The sequence below is a fragment of the Capra hircus genome, chromosome 8, assembly GCF_001704415.2.
Source record: "Capra hircus breed San Clemente chromosome 8, ASM170441v1, whole genome shotgun sequence".
Taxonomy (NCBI): domain Eukaryota; kingdom Metazoa; phylum Chordata; class Mammalia; order Artiodactyla; family Bovidae; genus Capra; species Capra hircus.
Genome location: NC_030815.1, coordinates 61,691,232 through 61,707,238, shown reverse-complemented (window position 1 = coordinate 61,707,238; position 16,007 = coordinate 61,691,232). Strand labels below are relative to the sequence as shown.

At 51.3% G+C, this 16,007-nt stretch overlaps 1 protein-coding gene across 2 annotated transcripts in view; it reads left to right on the top strand.

The window, feature by feature from the left end:
• SHB (SH2 domain containing adaptor protein B) overlaps positions 1-16,007 on the top strand; it is a 137,711-nt gene that overhangs the window by 93,079 nt on the left and 28,625 nt on the right. For both annotated transcript variants that reach the window (XM_005683946.3, XM_018052197.1), the window contains exon 4: positions 13,211-13,382. In XM_005683946.3, coding sequence (XP_005684003.3) covers positions 13,211-13,382 — 172 coding nt within the window. The remainder of the gene's footprint in view (positions 1-13,210; positions 13,383-16,007) is intronic.

The following is a 16,007-nucleotide window of genomic DNA, read 5'->3' as shown; positions in this document are numbered from 1 at the left end:
GAAGGAACAGGAACTGCTGGAGACCTCATGGCAGAGCCAGTTGGGCCATACACAGAGGATGGATCAACATTTCTTTTTAATTCAGTGGGTTGAGTTAAAAGCTACATTTTTAATTATTGCAGTTGCCTCTGAGAAGAAGCAAGTGATCAGAGTGCTTACTAAAGGTGCCGGGCAGCAGGAGAGTGGGTGAAGGTGATATTTCAGAGAGGGACTGCCATGGTGGTCCAGTGGGTAAAACTTCCTGCTCCCAATTCAGGAAGCCCAAGTTTGATCCCTGGTCAGGGAACTAGATCCCATATGCCACAACTAAAGATTTTGCATGCCGCAATGAAAATCAAAGATCCATGTACTACAACTAAGACCTGGCAGGGTCAAATTTAAAAAAAAAAAGATTTTTCAGAGAAACAAAGTCATTTTGTTTTTGACTCAGTGTCTGGAGATTTGTCCCCATTGAAGTTACTTTTAAAGCAGTGTCCTGGGTTCAGCCGGCAATGGGCCTACCTTCTAGTGAAAAGAGTAGACAGACATGACTCAATGCTGAATATACTTATTTTGAGTACTTATCTGTCTTCCTTACTAAGCTCCTCGGCCACTTTCTCTGCCCTTGAAAGCTCAGCACAGTGTCTCGGTGTCAGGAGCCACTGGGTAGTAGTTGGCATTAGACAATCCCAAGTGCACACGCTAGCCCCACCACTCACCAGCTGTGGGGTCTCAGACAGGCTCTCAGCCTCCTGAGCTTCAGTTTTCCTGTCTGTAAAACAGGGATTGTCACAGACTGTATCACACTGGATCTCTGTGGTGATCAAGGGAGAAGACTGAAAAAGGACTTCATAAACTCTAAAGGGTCATGCCTGAGAGAATGGTTACTGGTGCTCAGGGAAGGCTTGCTGTATTCAGTAAAATTTAATTTTATATATTAAAACAGTACTGCATAAAAAGCTACTTTGGGGGCACAGAGGGCCCGTTTATGAAATTCATTCCCAGTTACTGCAGGCAATGAGAGGTATGAATAGTGTGGAAAACAATACTTCTGTAGGAGATACTCCCATCTCGATTCCAGCAACAGTTCTCACCATGAACCACCCAGTTCTTCCATCCTTTATTCAGTCCCTCCCGAGGACCAGGCCACTGGTCCCCAGGTGTGAGAGGGTCTCCACTGCCAATCTCCCCCAAACCCCTCTCGATTCTACCTGTGACATGTTCGTTCGTTGGTTGGTTTGCTCAGAGCATGTGGCAGAGTCACCTGCAAGAAGCGTCAAACAGATTACAGGGTCCCACCCCCAGAGCTCCTGATTCAGTAGGTTCCAGGGATGAGGCTGGAGAATCTGCATCTCAAACAGGATCCCAGGTGTTGCTGAGGCTGCTGATCTGGGGACCCCACTTTGCGAACCTACAGCATACTCGGTACTTACTATATGTTAGGTGCTGGGGCCAGGGAGGAGGTAGGGAAGGGGTATCACAGCTTGGCTCGGGGGTGTCAGTGCCACCTCCTCCAGGAAGCCTCCCTTGACATGACTCCCTTCCCCACCCCCATCCCAGTTTGGGCTGGGGCCCCTCTGTGCTCCCCCCACATCCCCTGTGGATGTGCATTAGTTTATTCTGGAACAGCTAGATACTCCCTTGTCACTGTCAGCTGAAGGGGTGCTATTGCTGTGTTGGTCACCCCTTTGGCAGGCACCCTCTTGAGTTTTGACATTTTCCCAGCCTCATCAAGTGAGGCTCAAAGGGCAGAGGAAGGGGAAAGTGAGGTCCCAGGTATGTCTATTTCCTAAACATCTGTGAGTCGTCCCTGAGCCAGCTCAGTTGGCTAATTTAAGATAATCCCATGAAGGTAAGGGGGTGATGGAGGGGGGCAGGAAGTTAATAGACAGTGAGGCCCAGTTACGAGGCTGGCGTGGGTTGACCCTATGAAGTCCTGCAAGGGATGGTGTGGTTTCACTGCCATCACACAGATGGCACCACTAGGGCTCAGAGACGGTGAGCAGCCTGTCCACAGTCACACAGCTGATGAAGTCGAGTCAGGCGCTCTCCCCACTGCTGCACTGACATTGTGAGTATGGCTCGGGCAGGTCTGAACCTTCCCTTTACCTGTGCTGGGGTAAGGTGGCTTTTCTTTTCTTTTTTTTTAAAATATAAATTTATTTATTTTAATTGGAGGCTAATTACTTTACAAGGTGGCTTTTCTTAAGGCAGAAGCCGCTGCACCCACTCCGTACTGAGCTGGCGACTTGTCACTGTGAAACGCAAATGCTCTGAAGGTGGTGGTGCTGACACTGAGTGCGTCAGCGCCTGCTCCAGGCTTGCTATTCCCACCAAGCCTGTGACTCATGCCCGTGTGCTTAGAATAAACAGGCTCAGCCTCGGCAGAAGAGTCCACGGGGAGTCTGCCACCATCACCTGCACCCTGCGCGTGCCACCTCCTCACCATTGGCCCCAGTGGGGCTCCAGCATGCTTCCTGCCCCCTGCTCAGCTTCCCAGAATGCCTTGGGCCTGGGAGGAAATTAACAATTGTGTTGGTACTCCGAGCTTTTTGCTATGTAATGAGTAACAGTTGTAATTAATGTTTAACACGTGTGAACAGCAGGTCTGCAGAGAGAAGGGGGAGGGTTTAAACGAGAGAACTGGGATCACTCGCTTCCTTTGGCTGATATGTTACTGAGGGACAGGTTTTTCCAGTTGGTTTTTCTGTTTGATATATGAATGAATTCATTTAGTAACCTTAAAAAAAAAAAAAAGAAAAACACTGGTGTTTCATAGCTTTGGCTTGCCTGCTAATTATGTTGATAGAAATGTTTCTTCTTCAAGTGCCTTTGTTTCCTGTGTGGAAAAAAACCCAAAGGTTTAGTAGAATGAGACAAGACAGAGGTCTTCGTGTGGATAGAGGTTTTAAGTTCTGTGAGGTCAGAGACTCAGTGGGCCTTGTTGACACCTAGGTCCCCACCTTTGATCAGTGCCTGGCATGTAATGAACGCACAAGTATTTATTAAATTATTGAGTAAATTAGGTCTCAGGAAAACCAACCCCAAGTTCTCTTGAGGGGTATCACATAGCCTGCTCACACAGAGATGGTATGTTTTCACATCACTTTTTCAAGCTGTACACCTGTCTTCTCTTCAAATGAGGAAGAGGCGCGTTTGTGAGTGGCTGGCGATGGCTGCAGTTGCTGCCGTTGGTCTGAACTAGAAGCCGAGAGCGTGTCCCTGGATGTTTGAGGACTGGCCCATGAATCCGCCTGCCAGGTTGTGGGTGGGGAGACTGTGTGCCAGTAGGTGACAAGCAGGGCCCTGAGAGCCAGGCACCTGTCCCATCCTGTCATTCCTATCCTGTAATTCCATCTATGCATGGGCAGCAGCAGAAACAATGAGCAGCTGGGTGAGGTCTGGGGCTTCCTGGGAGGGAAGACTCCTTTCTACAAGTGCCCAGCCTGCTTCCTGCACATCCTCTGAGGCTTGTGGATGAGGGAAGTTCCTCTCCCAGGCCCTAGGACTGATTCTAAGTGTCTGTGGGTATCTGCAGGTGAAAGTGTTGGGAGACACACTGCACTAGATCTGAGTGGGCATTCTCCATCTGACAGGAGCCCAGTCCAGAGCTAGCAGAGCTGCAGGGCCTAGATTTAAACCCCTGGGCTGTCACTTGCTAGCAGGGTGACCTGGGTCAAACGTCCTGTTTCCTCATCTGTAAAACCAGGTGGTAATTGGAATCGGTGCCAGAAGTCGGGGGCACAGTGAGTGTTCAGTGGATGTTGGCTTTTGGTATCTTTATCATCACTACTGTTTTTGAGAACCTGTTGCACTGTAGATAGGATTTGTGCTGAACTTGTTAGAGGCCCCTGGGATTCAGAAGATATGGGTTCAAGTTCAAGTCTAGCTGTCAACATGGGACAGTCCCTTTCGCAGCTGGTCGTTTCTCATTTCTTAAATGAGTTATGATGGTGGAGATGGCTTGCTTTGGCAGCTGTAAAGGCCTCTGCGTTTAGGTCATTTTATCATTTTCATCAGGATTTATCCCTACTTTTCCTGCAGCCAAGCAGCAGCCCTCGGGGTGGGGTCTTTGCACCAGGCAGCCATATCCATGATTCCCTTTTGGGGTGCAGACTAGGAGGATAAAGGCATGCTCACTCGTGCCAGCCCCTCCTTCCCCAGTCCAGGCTTGGGTGCACATGCATGGACAGCATTCCTGGAACCCAGATGGCATTCCTAGAGCCCAGGCGGCCTCTAGGCGCCCACTTCACAGGCTTCCCCGTGCCCTGCTTCTCGGGAGGTCACCACTACCCCCTCTTATAATGAGGAACTTCTGTTCTCAGGCACTGCCCTTGAGATATGGCAGCATGGTGTCCTGGGGCCTGCGTGCGCCTGTGAGGGGAACACAGAGGCCTGTTGTTGGTGATCCTAAAAGAGCCAGCCAAACATGTGCTGAGCTGCCCATTGTCTTAAAACCTATCTGCAGGTACAGCCTTCACTCCCTGGGGAGAGGAGAGAGTGAGGCCTGCTCTTGAACTGCAGGGGAGAAGGGGGCTTCACCTCTCTGGGCCTTAGTTTCTCCACCTGTAAAATGGAAATTCTAATGCTTGTCTATGAGGAACAAGCGAGATGATGCAGAAGGCATGTTTAGAAAGTTGAAGCAGCAGAGGACCATTGTTGGGAACAGAGTTTTAGTCAAGTAGGAGTGCTTGCGCATTGTCATGAAAGCTTCCATAGACTCTGGGTCATGGGGGCCCCCCTCCCAAATCAGTGCACAGTCTCCCTCCTTGCCCCCTTTTGGGGGCTCATGACTACCTGGGCTGCAGCCCCTTATATGCCTCTCCACCCCTGCCCTCCCCACTCCACACCTGTCCCCTCTACCAAAAACCGGCCAGAGTCAAGGCCAGCAGTGTGCAGGAATCAGCACCCTAGAGTGTGCGGAAAGGGTGCTGTGGACACCTTCGTTCTGGTCTCTCTGCCCTTGTGTTTTCAAAGTAATAGGATGTCCATGAACAAACACCAGACCTGGAACACTGCAGGTCCTCCTGTCAGTCCCATATTTGTTCCCGCCTCATCCACATGGGGCCTTAAAAGGCCTCTTCAGCACCTGAAAGCTCTGTGCACAGGGTTTTGTTTTCAGTTCTCTAATCCTTGTTGCCCCTGCATAAGGGACTCTGTCCTGTGCTGGAGAACTGGGGAGGCTAGAAGCCAGCCAGAAAGATGCAGCCACTGATCCACAGGCCCCACCTGGGGACCCAAGGCCCTAGGTCCCCTTCACTTCCTTCCAATTCCCTATGAACCATCCTTAGGGGCCAACATCCATATTCGTGGTCAGCCCGGAGGACTCAGGGATGTTTGGCAGACTGTCAAGTCTTCTCTCCCTGCCTGGCCTAGAGAAAGGCACTCCTAGAGCATCCCTAGGTGAGGGGAGGCTGCCCAGGCTTTCATCCCAAAGCAGAGGGTCAGGGGCAGGGGGCTGGGGCCCCCTGCCTGGCGTGACGGCCTGCTCCTCTCTGCTGGGCAGTCTACTTGCCCGGTCCAGGCCCCACTCATAAAAACATAAAGTCCCACCAACCTCCTCAGTTTGTTGTGTCAGAGAATGTCACATTGGGTCCTCACATATGCCCACCTGTGAACAGGAAGCACTCAGTAAAGGTCAAGTCATTTTTCAAAACTACTTTAAAATGATTTGAAGGGGGAGTCCAGCTCCTAAGTTTCCTTTCTTGATTGATGAATGAGGTTTTTTTTGGACCTGCTGACCATAAATTTGGGTGGAGATTCATTCACTCAATAGAGTCTAAGCATTGACATCAGGCACTATCCTAGGCACTGAGAATTCAGCTTTGAAAAAAACAGAATATGTCTTGTCTTCTTGGAGTCTTAGGAATTTCAGCTCAGGCTGTAGAAGGTGGTTTCTGATACAAGGCACTTAATCCTCCTGAGTAAATGAAAAGGAGCTGCTCTGAGCATGGATGTGGCCATGGGGAGAAGGGACCACCATGTACAGGGGCCCTGCCTGGACTTTGGTATGTCCTCTCTCACTAATCACCTCCATAATCCTTTATGGTTTAGGCCTTGTCAGCCCTGTTTTATAGAAGTGGCAGCTAAGGCTCAGAGAGGTTTATAAACTTACCCAAAGTCACACAGTAGTGGCAGAGGCAAGATTCAAACCTGGCTCTTCCTAACTCCAGAGTCCATACCCTCTCCACGAAGCTGAGCCACTACAGTTCTGTTGTCTGGCCTTGTTGCAGCCCATGGACTGTGTGTCAGGCACAGAGAACTCCAGGAGAGGCTAAGGCATGAGGCCTCATCTCCACCTGGTTCTGAGAAGACACCAGTGTACCCTGCACTATCCTGTGGACTGCGGTGGGGTCAGACAATGCCTTAGACAGGGGAGGCGGGGTTCCGGAAGGGAGGAAGGAAGTCCTTTCTTCTGGGCCCTGTGTACGTGTAAGTTGCTTCAGTTGTGTCTGACTCTTTGTGACCCCATGGACTGTAGCCCACCAGGCTCCTCTGTCCATGGGATTCTCCAGGCAAGAATGCTGGAGTGGGTTGCCATTTCCTCCTCCAGGGGATCTTCCCCACCCAGGGATCCAACCCATGTTGGTTTTGTCTCCTTCATTGGCAGGCAGGTTCTTTACCACTAGCGCCACCTGGGAAGCCTTCCACCTTGGGTGGTCTTGACCAAAGTTGCCCCCAGGAGGCAGCATGAAAGCTGAACTTTGAAAAATGGCTAGGATTTTTGCACCCATTGATAGTGAAGAAAGGGATTCTCCAGGGCAGGCACAGCAGAGCAGAGGCCTGGAAGCAGGGAGATGAGGGATGGGAGACCAGCTATTCTTTGTGACTGGAGCCGAGGGGTGGGTGTGGAACCCAGAAGGGCTGTCACCAAGTCACCGAGGGCGTCAAGCACCAGAGTGAGTTCTCTGTCCTTTCCTGTCCTGGGGACCTAGGAGCTGGCAAGGGTTTCTGGACCCAGAGAGCTGTGCTTTAGAGGCTTATGGGAATTTGGGAACCTGATCTCTTTGGCTAGCCCTGAATGATAAACAGGAAGGAGCCAGATCTAGAAGGAACACATTCATTTCATCTAAGCAAACATTTACTAAGCATCTCCTCTATGCCAAGCACTGTAGTCAGTTTAGGGGCTGACAAGATATTGGAGAGGAAAATAAGTCCTAGGTACTGTCCCCCAGAGAACCCCATGGGCTGTCAGGGGAGGAGTGGCTGGGGGCTTGCTGAGCTACATACAAGAGAAGGGTGGAGTGCTGTGAGCTATAGTGGAGGAGGGGAGTTCTCAGAAGGCGGGATGGGGAGGTTTTGTGGAAGGCAGGCTTTTGTGCCAGACCTTGGCAGCTTCTAGACATCATACAGTTGGTGGTCATTGCAAAGACTAAATAAAGGAGATGCAATGCCTGCCTGGCCGGCCCTGTCACTTAGCTCTGAGACCCAGATGGTAACCCCCTCCCTTCACTCACAGGGTGGCAGGGCTGTCTTGAGGGTTAGAGCTAGCATGGGTGCTTGTTAACACTGACCCAACTTCAGGCCTAATCGATATGAAATCTATAATACAAGTAGGAAGGGGACCACCAACAGCAAAGGCTAACCTGGATGGAGGAAAGGCCTCCCAGGAGATCTGAGCTGAGTCTTGAAGATCTCATCAGATCAGAGCTGTGGAAGCACATTTAGGGCATCGCGAAGGGCCACCGCACCTGCCTTGGAGACAGAGGCTGGTGGAGCCGCTAACTGGACCACCTCTGCGACTGCCACCAGGGCTCTGGTCCCGTCATCGCACCAAAGATGAAGGGCTCCAGAGGCCTGGCCCTGCCTGCCTGAGTCTCCCCTCCCTCCAGCAGAACCCTGACTTCTGTTTGTAATTGCCTATAGGTGGAATTAATTAGATACTGTCATTCTAACAACTCACAGGGATGGTATGTTTTTTCTCTAAATGCAGATATTCTTTTGAGGGCTGTGTCTTCCATTATCTTTTACAGAAAATCACTAAATTAAAAGAATTGCCTTTTAAAATTGCAGATTAAAGAGAAACTTAATTAGAAGGAATGAAAACAGTTGTGTTTGGAGCTTTTGTTCTTAACATTTTTTTTTCCCTTGTGCTGCTGAATCACTGCACTTGGAGTTTGTATATTCTTATTTTAGGTGGAATGATTTGCCTAATTAAGCCTGTCATTCATCACCACCTGTTCCCTCTAAAATATATGCCTATATTATTAAGCTTGCAAGCGAATGTATAAATTAATTCAGTGGGGAATTGCAGTGTTGACTGGAACATTATTAGGTTTTATCCAATTTGTCTGGTTTGAAAACTGATATTTTCCCCCAGTAAAATGAAGCAGCAGCTCATTAAGTTTCTTCATTTAGTCATTCTTTGAGCACCTATTATGTTGTGGTCATGTACTAAGGATGGGGGAATGGGGGCAAATGTGGTGTAGCCTCTGCTCTTGAGGGGCTCATGGGGAGCCAAACAAAGAAACTGGCCATTAGGATACCATAGGCTGAGATCAGAAAACTAAGATCATGGCATTCGATCCCATCACTTTATGGCAAATAGATGGGGAAACAATGGAAGCAGTGAGAGACTTCATTTTCTTGGGCTCCAAAATCACTGCAGATGTGAAATTAAAAGACACTTTTTCCTTGGAAGAAAAACTATGACCAACCTAGACAGCATATTAAAAATCAGAGACATTACTTTGCCTACAAATGTCCATCTAGTCAAAGCTATGGTTTTTCCAGTAGTCATGTATGGATGTGAGAGTTGGACTATAAAGAAAGCTGAGCACCGAAGAATTGATGCTTTTGAATTGTGGTGTTGGAAAAGACTCTTCAGAGTCTCTTGTACTGCAAGGAGATCCAACCAGTTGATCCTAAAGGAAATCAGTCCTGAACATTCGTTGGAAACACTGATGCTAAAGCTGAAGCTCCAATACTTTGGCCACCTGATGTAAAGAACTGACTCATTGGAAAAGACCCTGATGCTGGGAAAAATTGAAGGCCAGAGAAGGGGTCAATAGAGGATGAGATGGTTGGATGGCATCACTGACTCAATGGACATGAGTTTGAGTAAGCTCCAGGAGTTGGTGATAGATAGGGAAGCCTGGCATGCTGCAGTCCATGGGGTCACAGAGTCAGACACAACTGAGTGCCTGAACTGAACTGAACTGAGGCTGAGATCAAGGTGAGTCTGGGAAGAGGGTGAAGCCAGGGAGGGCTTCCTGGAAGAGGTGACTCCTAAGGAACAAGTGGAGTCAGTCAGGTGGATGAGGAGAAAGGCAAGAGTCCTGATGATTCTCACAAAGAACACAGCCTGGAAGGTGGCATGGTGAGACCTGAGACTAGGTAGGTTGCCAGGTGGTTGGTCTTGAGAACCTGCGTGCCTTCTATGATCGTGTTGCATGCTCCATGCCTCTGTTCTCACCTTCTGGGCCAGGAGGTGTGCAGTAGGATTTTATACTGGCAGAAATTCCCAGATTCCGATAGCCAGTGGAGGACCCAGATTGTCCGAGGTGAAAGTGCCTTACAGTTCAGCTGGCCTCTCACTCTTATCTGCCTGTGACAGAACTAAGTCTAGAGCCTCGTCTCCCACCTACCCCTTCCCACACCCCCACTCTGCTACCCCTGGGGCACCAGTCACCACTTGGGCCAGAGGCCTGCTGCACTGTCCTGTCTCCATTCTCTCCATTCCCCAAAACCAGAAAGTTAGCAGACGGGAGGCTGCATGGGAAAGTGCACACTGGTCCCGTTCTCCCTGACCCCACCTCCCACTGTGCCCCGATCTCCATCGCAGTGCAGTATTGCACAGGAGTCTTCCCCTGACTTGCCCCGCAAGTAGTCAAGTCCTGTTGGAGGCACCTCCCATATCTCTGTCATCACTGAGGGATTCAGCCTCCATCACCTTCCCTACCTCTCTGCCTCCAGGGTCACCCCTAAACCCTCTCTTCATCAGCAGTCAGAGAGGTCTTTAAAGCCCAGTCTGAAGGATGGCATTCCTTGATTCAACCCACGCATAGCATCAAGTCCCAGCTCTTTGGAAAGGTGAGCAGGCCCTCACCTGTCTACCTGATCCCAGTGCTTGCCCCTGCCCAACGTCACCCATCCAGGGCTTTGCAAGCTAGATGGCTCAGGTCAGAACCTGCTTCACCTCTCCCTGACACCCCCTCCCAGGACATGTACCCCATTTGATTGGTTGCCCTGAGGGCTGGTGTGGTTCCCTGCGAGCTCTGACTGGGGAGCTAGGCTGCTGGGAAGCCAGGGAAAGGACATATGTGTGGGGGCCCCCTGCTCTGAACATCACCCTTTTATCACCATTGTGAAAGCTCAGCTCATCAGCCAGATGGTGGAGGATGTTTGTTTCTCAGACATTCAACCCCAGGACCTGTCCCCTAGAAGGGCCTTGAGGTCATTGCCACCTGGCTGTCTGTCCCCGTGGCTGGACACAGGACAGAACTGTAGCGAGAGAAGAGGGCAGGGAGCCCCCAGGAGGGTCCTCACTCTGCCCCAGTCCTGGCATCATAGGCTGTGGGTGTCTGGAGGTTGGGGCTTGACCTCTGTCATGTGTTCTCACGGAGCTTAGGGTTTTCTGTGAGCCTTCTTCACCTGAACTTGCCAGCCCCGTCCTCCAATGCTCAGGCCGAAAGCCGGTAGTGACCTTGACCCTCTGTCTCTCTCTCCCTCCATCCTGAAGACATACACAAGTCCGATTCTCAGTCACTTCCATCCACCTCTCCAATGCCAGCCTGTCCTACAGGAGCTTGCCTCGTCCATCTCACTCTCTCTCTCTTTTTAATTAACAAACTTTTGGTTTTTTAAGAGTAGTCTTAGGTTCACAGCAAAACTGAGATGAAATTATGGAGAGTTCCCATAGACTCACATCCTCCGTCCCTTTTCAGCCCAGCAGTCCTGTTAAAGAGTACCAGGTCAAAAGCTTTCCCCATCAGAAGTCAGAATTGCTCTTCATTTCTCTCAGAATAAAGCCAAAGTCCTTCCCAGGGTCCACAAAACCCCCAACCACGCGGCCCTGCTCCCTCCCACTCCCCTGGGCCTCAAATCCCACCCAGTTCAATCCACTCCGGTTGCCCTGGGCTGTGTTGTTTCTCAGTCACCCTCAGCCCGTTCCTAAAGTCAAGGGCCTTGAATCTGTTCTTCCTTCTCCCCAGAATGTCCTTCCCCCAGACGTCCACGCTGCTCGCCCCCCTTCCTCCAGGCATTTGTTCAGATGCTGTCCTTTGAGAGGCCTGCCTTGTCCTGCTTTCCTTTTCTCCAGAGCACTTAGCCCCAGCTGGTGTGCTGTGGATCTGACTTACTTTACTTGTTGTCTCTCAGACCCTGAACTCCTGAAGTGGGGATTTCTGTTTTGCTCAGTGCTGTTTCCCCAACCACGAACCATGCCTGGCCCACGTGGACGAAAGTCTAGAAGGGAGAGCCTGCCAGACCCTGCTGCAGTCATGAGAGTGATCAGACACGTGGGTCCAACCTGTCTCGAGCCTTCCGTTGGCGGGAACCCCCCTCCCCGCTGTTTTCTGTAGTGATTATTAGAGAAGCCTGTCTCAGAGGGATGGAAATGCTCCACCGCCCTGATGGATGATCTGGCTCTGTGTCTGAGACGCACGAGTTCATTCACCATCCTCGGTGGTCCATAGACCACACATCACCACTGTCAGGGCAGGAGTTTCCCACCACCTTCTGTGAACATGAGGTTGATTGCTGTGTAGCTGGGGTCAGAGGATGGCTCGCCATGTCCTTGCTTGCTGGCTAGAGCTGGGGAGATTTCTACCAATGTGTGTCTGTGGGCCTGTAGCTGGACGTGGTACATGGTTCCTCAGGCCCTGGCCCAGTTTACTCAGCACTTAGTATATGCTGGGCCAATCAACTGTAGTCCCTCATCTGATTCCCACAGCAGTCGGTATGATAAGAAATAGGGCTTTGAAGAACTGGAGTGGCTTAGCCAAGGTGCACAGCTGGTCATGGCCAACTTCAGAGGGGGACTCAGGGCAGTTCGGAGGCTTCTGTGAAGTACTTAGTACATGTCCACATTGAGTAGGCATGATCAGAGTAACGAAGGCAAACCTTTATGATAGCATTTACCGAGCACGCCAGGCGCTCTGCCGAGACGGCTGTCAACCCCCTGGCAGACTCCTCACAACAGCCCCACGAATTGGGTACAGTCGTCATCCCTAGTTTTCAGATGAGGCAACCGGAAGCCAAGAGACATGACTCGCAGGTGGACTACTGGTCTCTGCCAACACTTCTGGCAACTCCAATTTTGTTTGTTTTTAAAATACTTATGTATTTAGTTGCAGCCTGCAGGATCTTTCATTGTGGCACAAGGGCTCCAGAGCACATGGGCTCAGTAGTTGCAGAATGCAGGCTTAGTTGCCTCGAGGAATGTGGGAAACTTAGTTCCCTGACTAGGGATCAAACCTGCATCCCCTGCACTGGAAGGTGAATTCTTAACCACTGGACCACCAGGGATGTCCTGGGAACTCCAGTTTGAGCTCAGTATTTTCCACTCTTTGTGGGGTGTCTCCAGGGTCCTGCCCTCCAAAGGTACCTCCCCAGCCCATGGATGAAGGATGCTCCTGCAGGTCCAGGGCTGGAAGGAAGGCACATTGTAGGGCTCATCCCACTGTGGTGGGCACTGCTCCAGCCTCACCTGGGGGCTAATCCAGGACAGGGCTGGCTGTGTGGAGGGCCCACGCGGTGGGGTGAGTATAGAGGAACAGACGGCTGTGATGCAGCACACCCCTCGACTGGAACTCTCTGGTTGTCCCAGGAGAAAGGGGGCAGATGTGGCCAGTGCAGCCCTGGGCTCAGGGGAGGGTAGGAGAATGGAGGAGGAGAGGAGCCACTTGGAGGCAGGTTTTTGGCACAAAATAAAGAAAAACTTTGCCCCTGATAACTGTCTAGGGAGCAGAGCCCCCTCTGGGAGTACCATGTCCCCTTTGATGGAGGTTGCGGGAGGGTTCCTTTGGGGATAAGGCTGAGTTCAGTGTCCTCTGGAGATTCAACCAGCCCCTGGATTGCACCATCTGATTGTGACGGCACCTCACATCCTGGTTTGGAAAGCCCACAACTTTTGAGCTATGTTTGTTCATTGCCTGGAGCTCTTCTGCCTGCAGATTATAAATCATCAACCAACCATGCTGATTTCCTGGCCCCACTATGTGCCACCAGTAACTTGTTGGGCTGAGCTCTGGGTAACCGGGTAACCGTGCTCTTTCTCTCTCCCCCACAGCCCAGTTTAATGGCAGTGAGAAGCGGCAGTCATCCCCCTCGCCTTCCCGGGACCGGCGGCGCCAGCTTCGAGCTCCCGGAGGAGGCTTCAAGCCCATCAAACATGGGAGCCCTGAGTTCTGTGGGATCCTGGGAGAGAGAGTGGACCCTGCTGTGCCACTAGAGAAGCAAATGTGAGTCCTCAGGGAGCAGAGCTCAGTCTCAGCGGCCAGTTCGTGGAGTCACTGTCAACACTCACAGAAGGCCAAGGCCACGGCCGAGTCTGCCCGGTCGGGGTTAAAGCACACCTCTCCTGATTCCTGGCCCTATGCTTCCTCTCCCTCCTCCGTATCACCTGCCCGCCTTCGGATGGCTAGTAGGAAGGACAGTGAGATCATCCACATGGCGTTCTCCTTCCTTCTGTATCCGCCTTTCTAGTTTCATCATGCAGCAAGTGAGCTTTTAAAAAGCTAAATGTATATTAAACCCTCCTGCGTGATTGCATATTAGCTTTATTTTATAGTAGGAGTGATGTTTTTGCCCCACATCCCTGGAAGCTCAGATAGTAAAGAATCTGCCTGCCATACAGCACCCGGGTTCGATCCCTGGATTGGGAAGATCCCCTGGTGAAGAGACTAGCTCCCCACTCCAGTACTCTGGCCTGGAGAATTCCATGGACAGAGGAGCCTGGCAGGCTACAGTCCATGGGGTCACAAAGAGTCGGACACGACTAACCAACACATACACATGCTAAATCCTGCTGCCTATTAGCTTTATTTATAGCAGGAGTGATCTTTTTGCCCCACATCTGCTTGATCTTAGTTGGGCAAGACCTTGGCACTCTTGATTTGGGTTTCCCCCAGAGCGTTCCCAGCTTTAATCAGCATCCAAGTCCCATCCCTGCTGCCCCTTGCCCCCTGCTTCTCCACAACACTCCAGTCAGTGTTGTCTCCATCCCCTTGAGCGAGATGGTCGTCTCCTTTCTCCGCTGGGGTCTGGGGTCCCTGCTCTGCTCTGAAATCTTCCATGGCTCCCCATGGCCTCCAGGATAAAATCCCACCTCCCAAAATTGCCACTCGCTCTGTGAATTGTTCCACATACCTGCCCTAGAGTAAGTTTCTCCAGGAACTTAACAAAGCACATCCTGGATCCCATGCTCATACCATCAGGGGCATCGCCCTCTTCACGAGTGAATGTGGGATAAGTGGGGTTATCATCTTATTGCAAAATGAGAAAATCGGGACCCCAAGAGATGTGGAGCCTTGGCTAGGATCTCCTGGCTCAGAGTGCTGAGGCAGGATACGAATGCTGTGACTCGACCCCACACCTTCCTCTCACTTCCTTCTTGTATGCAATTCTCCCTCACCCTTAGCACATGGCCGGCACAGAGTAGGCACTCAGTAAGGCCAGGAGATTAGCAGACACCCAGCAGGTTCCTTGTGAGACCTCGTCGAGTGCATCATGTATTATATTAATCTCCACCCAGGGGATTCTGGTCTCGCCTGGCCGGCAGTGCATCCCTCACAGGAAATGCTCCCTCGCTGAGCAGGGTGCAGAGTTTTCCGAATGATGTCATGTGCTCGTGTGCCCTTTTTTAAGCATGTGCCGCAGCCTCCTTTGTGACAGCCCTGCGCCTGCTGCACAGAGCACATGGGGGGAGGGGGTGGGGGAGGCTCCCAGCAGGTGTCATGTTAATCTCTTACGTCTCACAGCCACACAGATTGGGTGGCAGGTTTTGCTTATTTCTGATCAGACTGTGTGCTATTTAATCAACAAACAAAATATAATCCAGAGAAGCCTGGGAGCTATTCAGCGTGCATCCTGACCCAGGTCTGCCTGGGCTCAGCGGCCCAGCCTCCCCTCTGCCCACACCCGGACGGACTTCATGAGCCCTGTGAGGGCAGGTCTGCCTTTCCTTTCCTGTTCCCACCCAAAAGGCCCTCAGCCAAATCCAGAGTCATGGCTGGCTTTTCCTCCCCATCATCTCATCTCCCTGGGATTATTCCAGCCTGCTAGAGGCCTGCCTCATCACCCAAGAGGTAGGGTGGTGGGCTTAGGTAAGATCCCACTTCCAGCAGAGCCTCAGGACCCAGGACCCAGGACCAAGCCCAAGAGGTTCACTATATCCCACCCGGGCTGATGCTGCCTCAGAATTTAGTAGGCACTTCCAATTTCCGACTTCTCCCCACCCTAGTGCAGGGGAGAGGGAAGGTGGGCACACTGAGCAGGTGCCCCAGTCTTAGAGGGTTGTCAGGGATGGGTAGTCACACTTCTGCCCAGGCACCCAAACTACTCGCTGGGCCTCCTGGGACAGTGGAAAGGCTGCTCAGGTACTAAGGGGCGACTGCTCCCCAGCCTCCTAGAGGCAGCCCACCACCTGCTCCATTCTGCATTATTATTACCATCAGCACATAAACACATCCTAGTCATGAATTTCTTGGTGGTGTTCAGTCGCTCAGTCACGTCCAACTCTTTGTGACCCCATGGACTGCAGCACTCCAGGGTTCCCTGCCCTTTCCATTTCCTGGAGCTTGCTCAAACTCTGTCCACTGAATCAATGCCATCCAACCATCTCATCCTCTGTCACCCCCTCCTCCTACCCTCAATCTTTCCCAGCATCAGGGTTTTTTCCAATGAGTCAGCTCTTTGCATCAGGAGGCCAAAGTTTTGGAGCTTCAGTTTCAGCATCAGTCCTTCCAGTGAATATTCAGGCTTGATTTCCTTTAGGATTGACTGGTTTGATCTCCTTGCTCTCCGCGGGGCTTTCAAGAGTCTTCTCCAGCACCACAGTTCTAAAACATCAATTCTTAGACACTCAG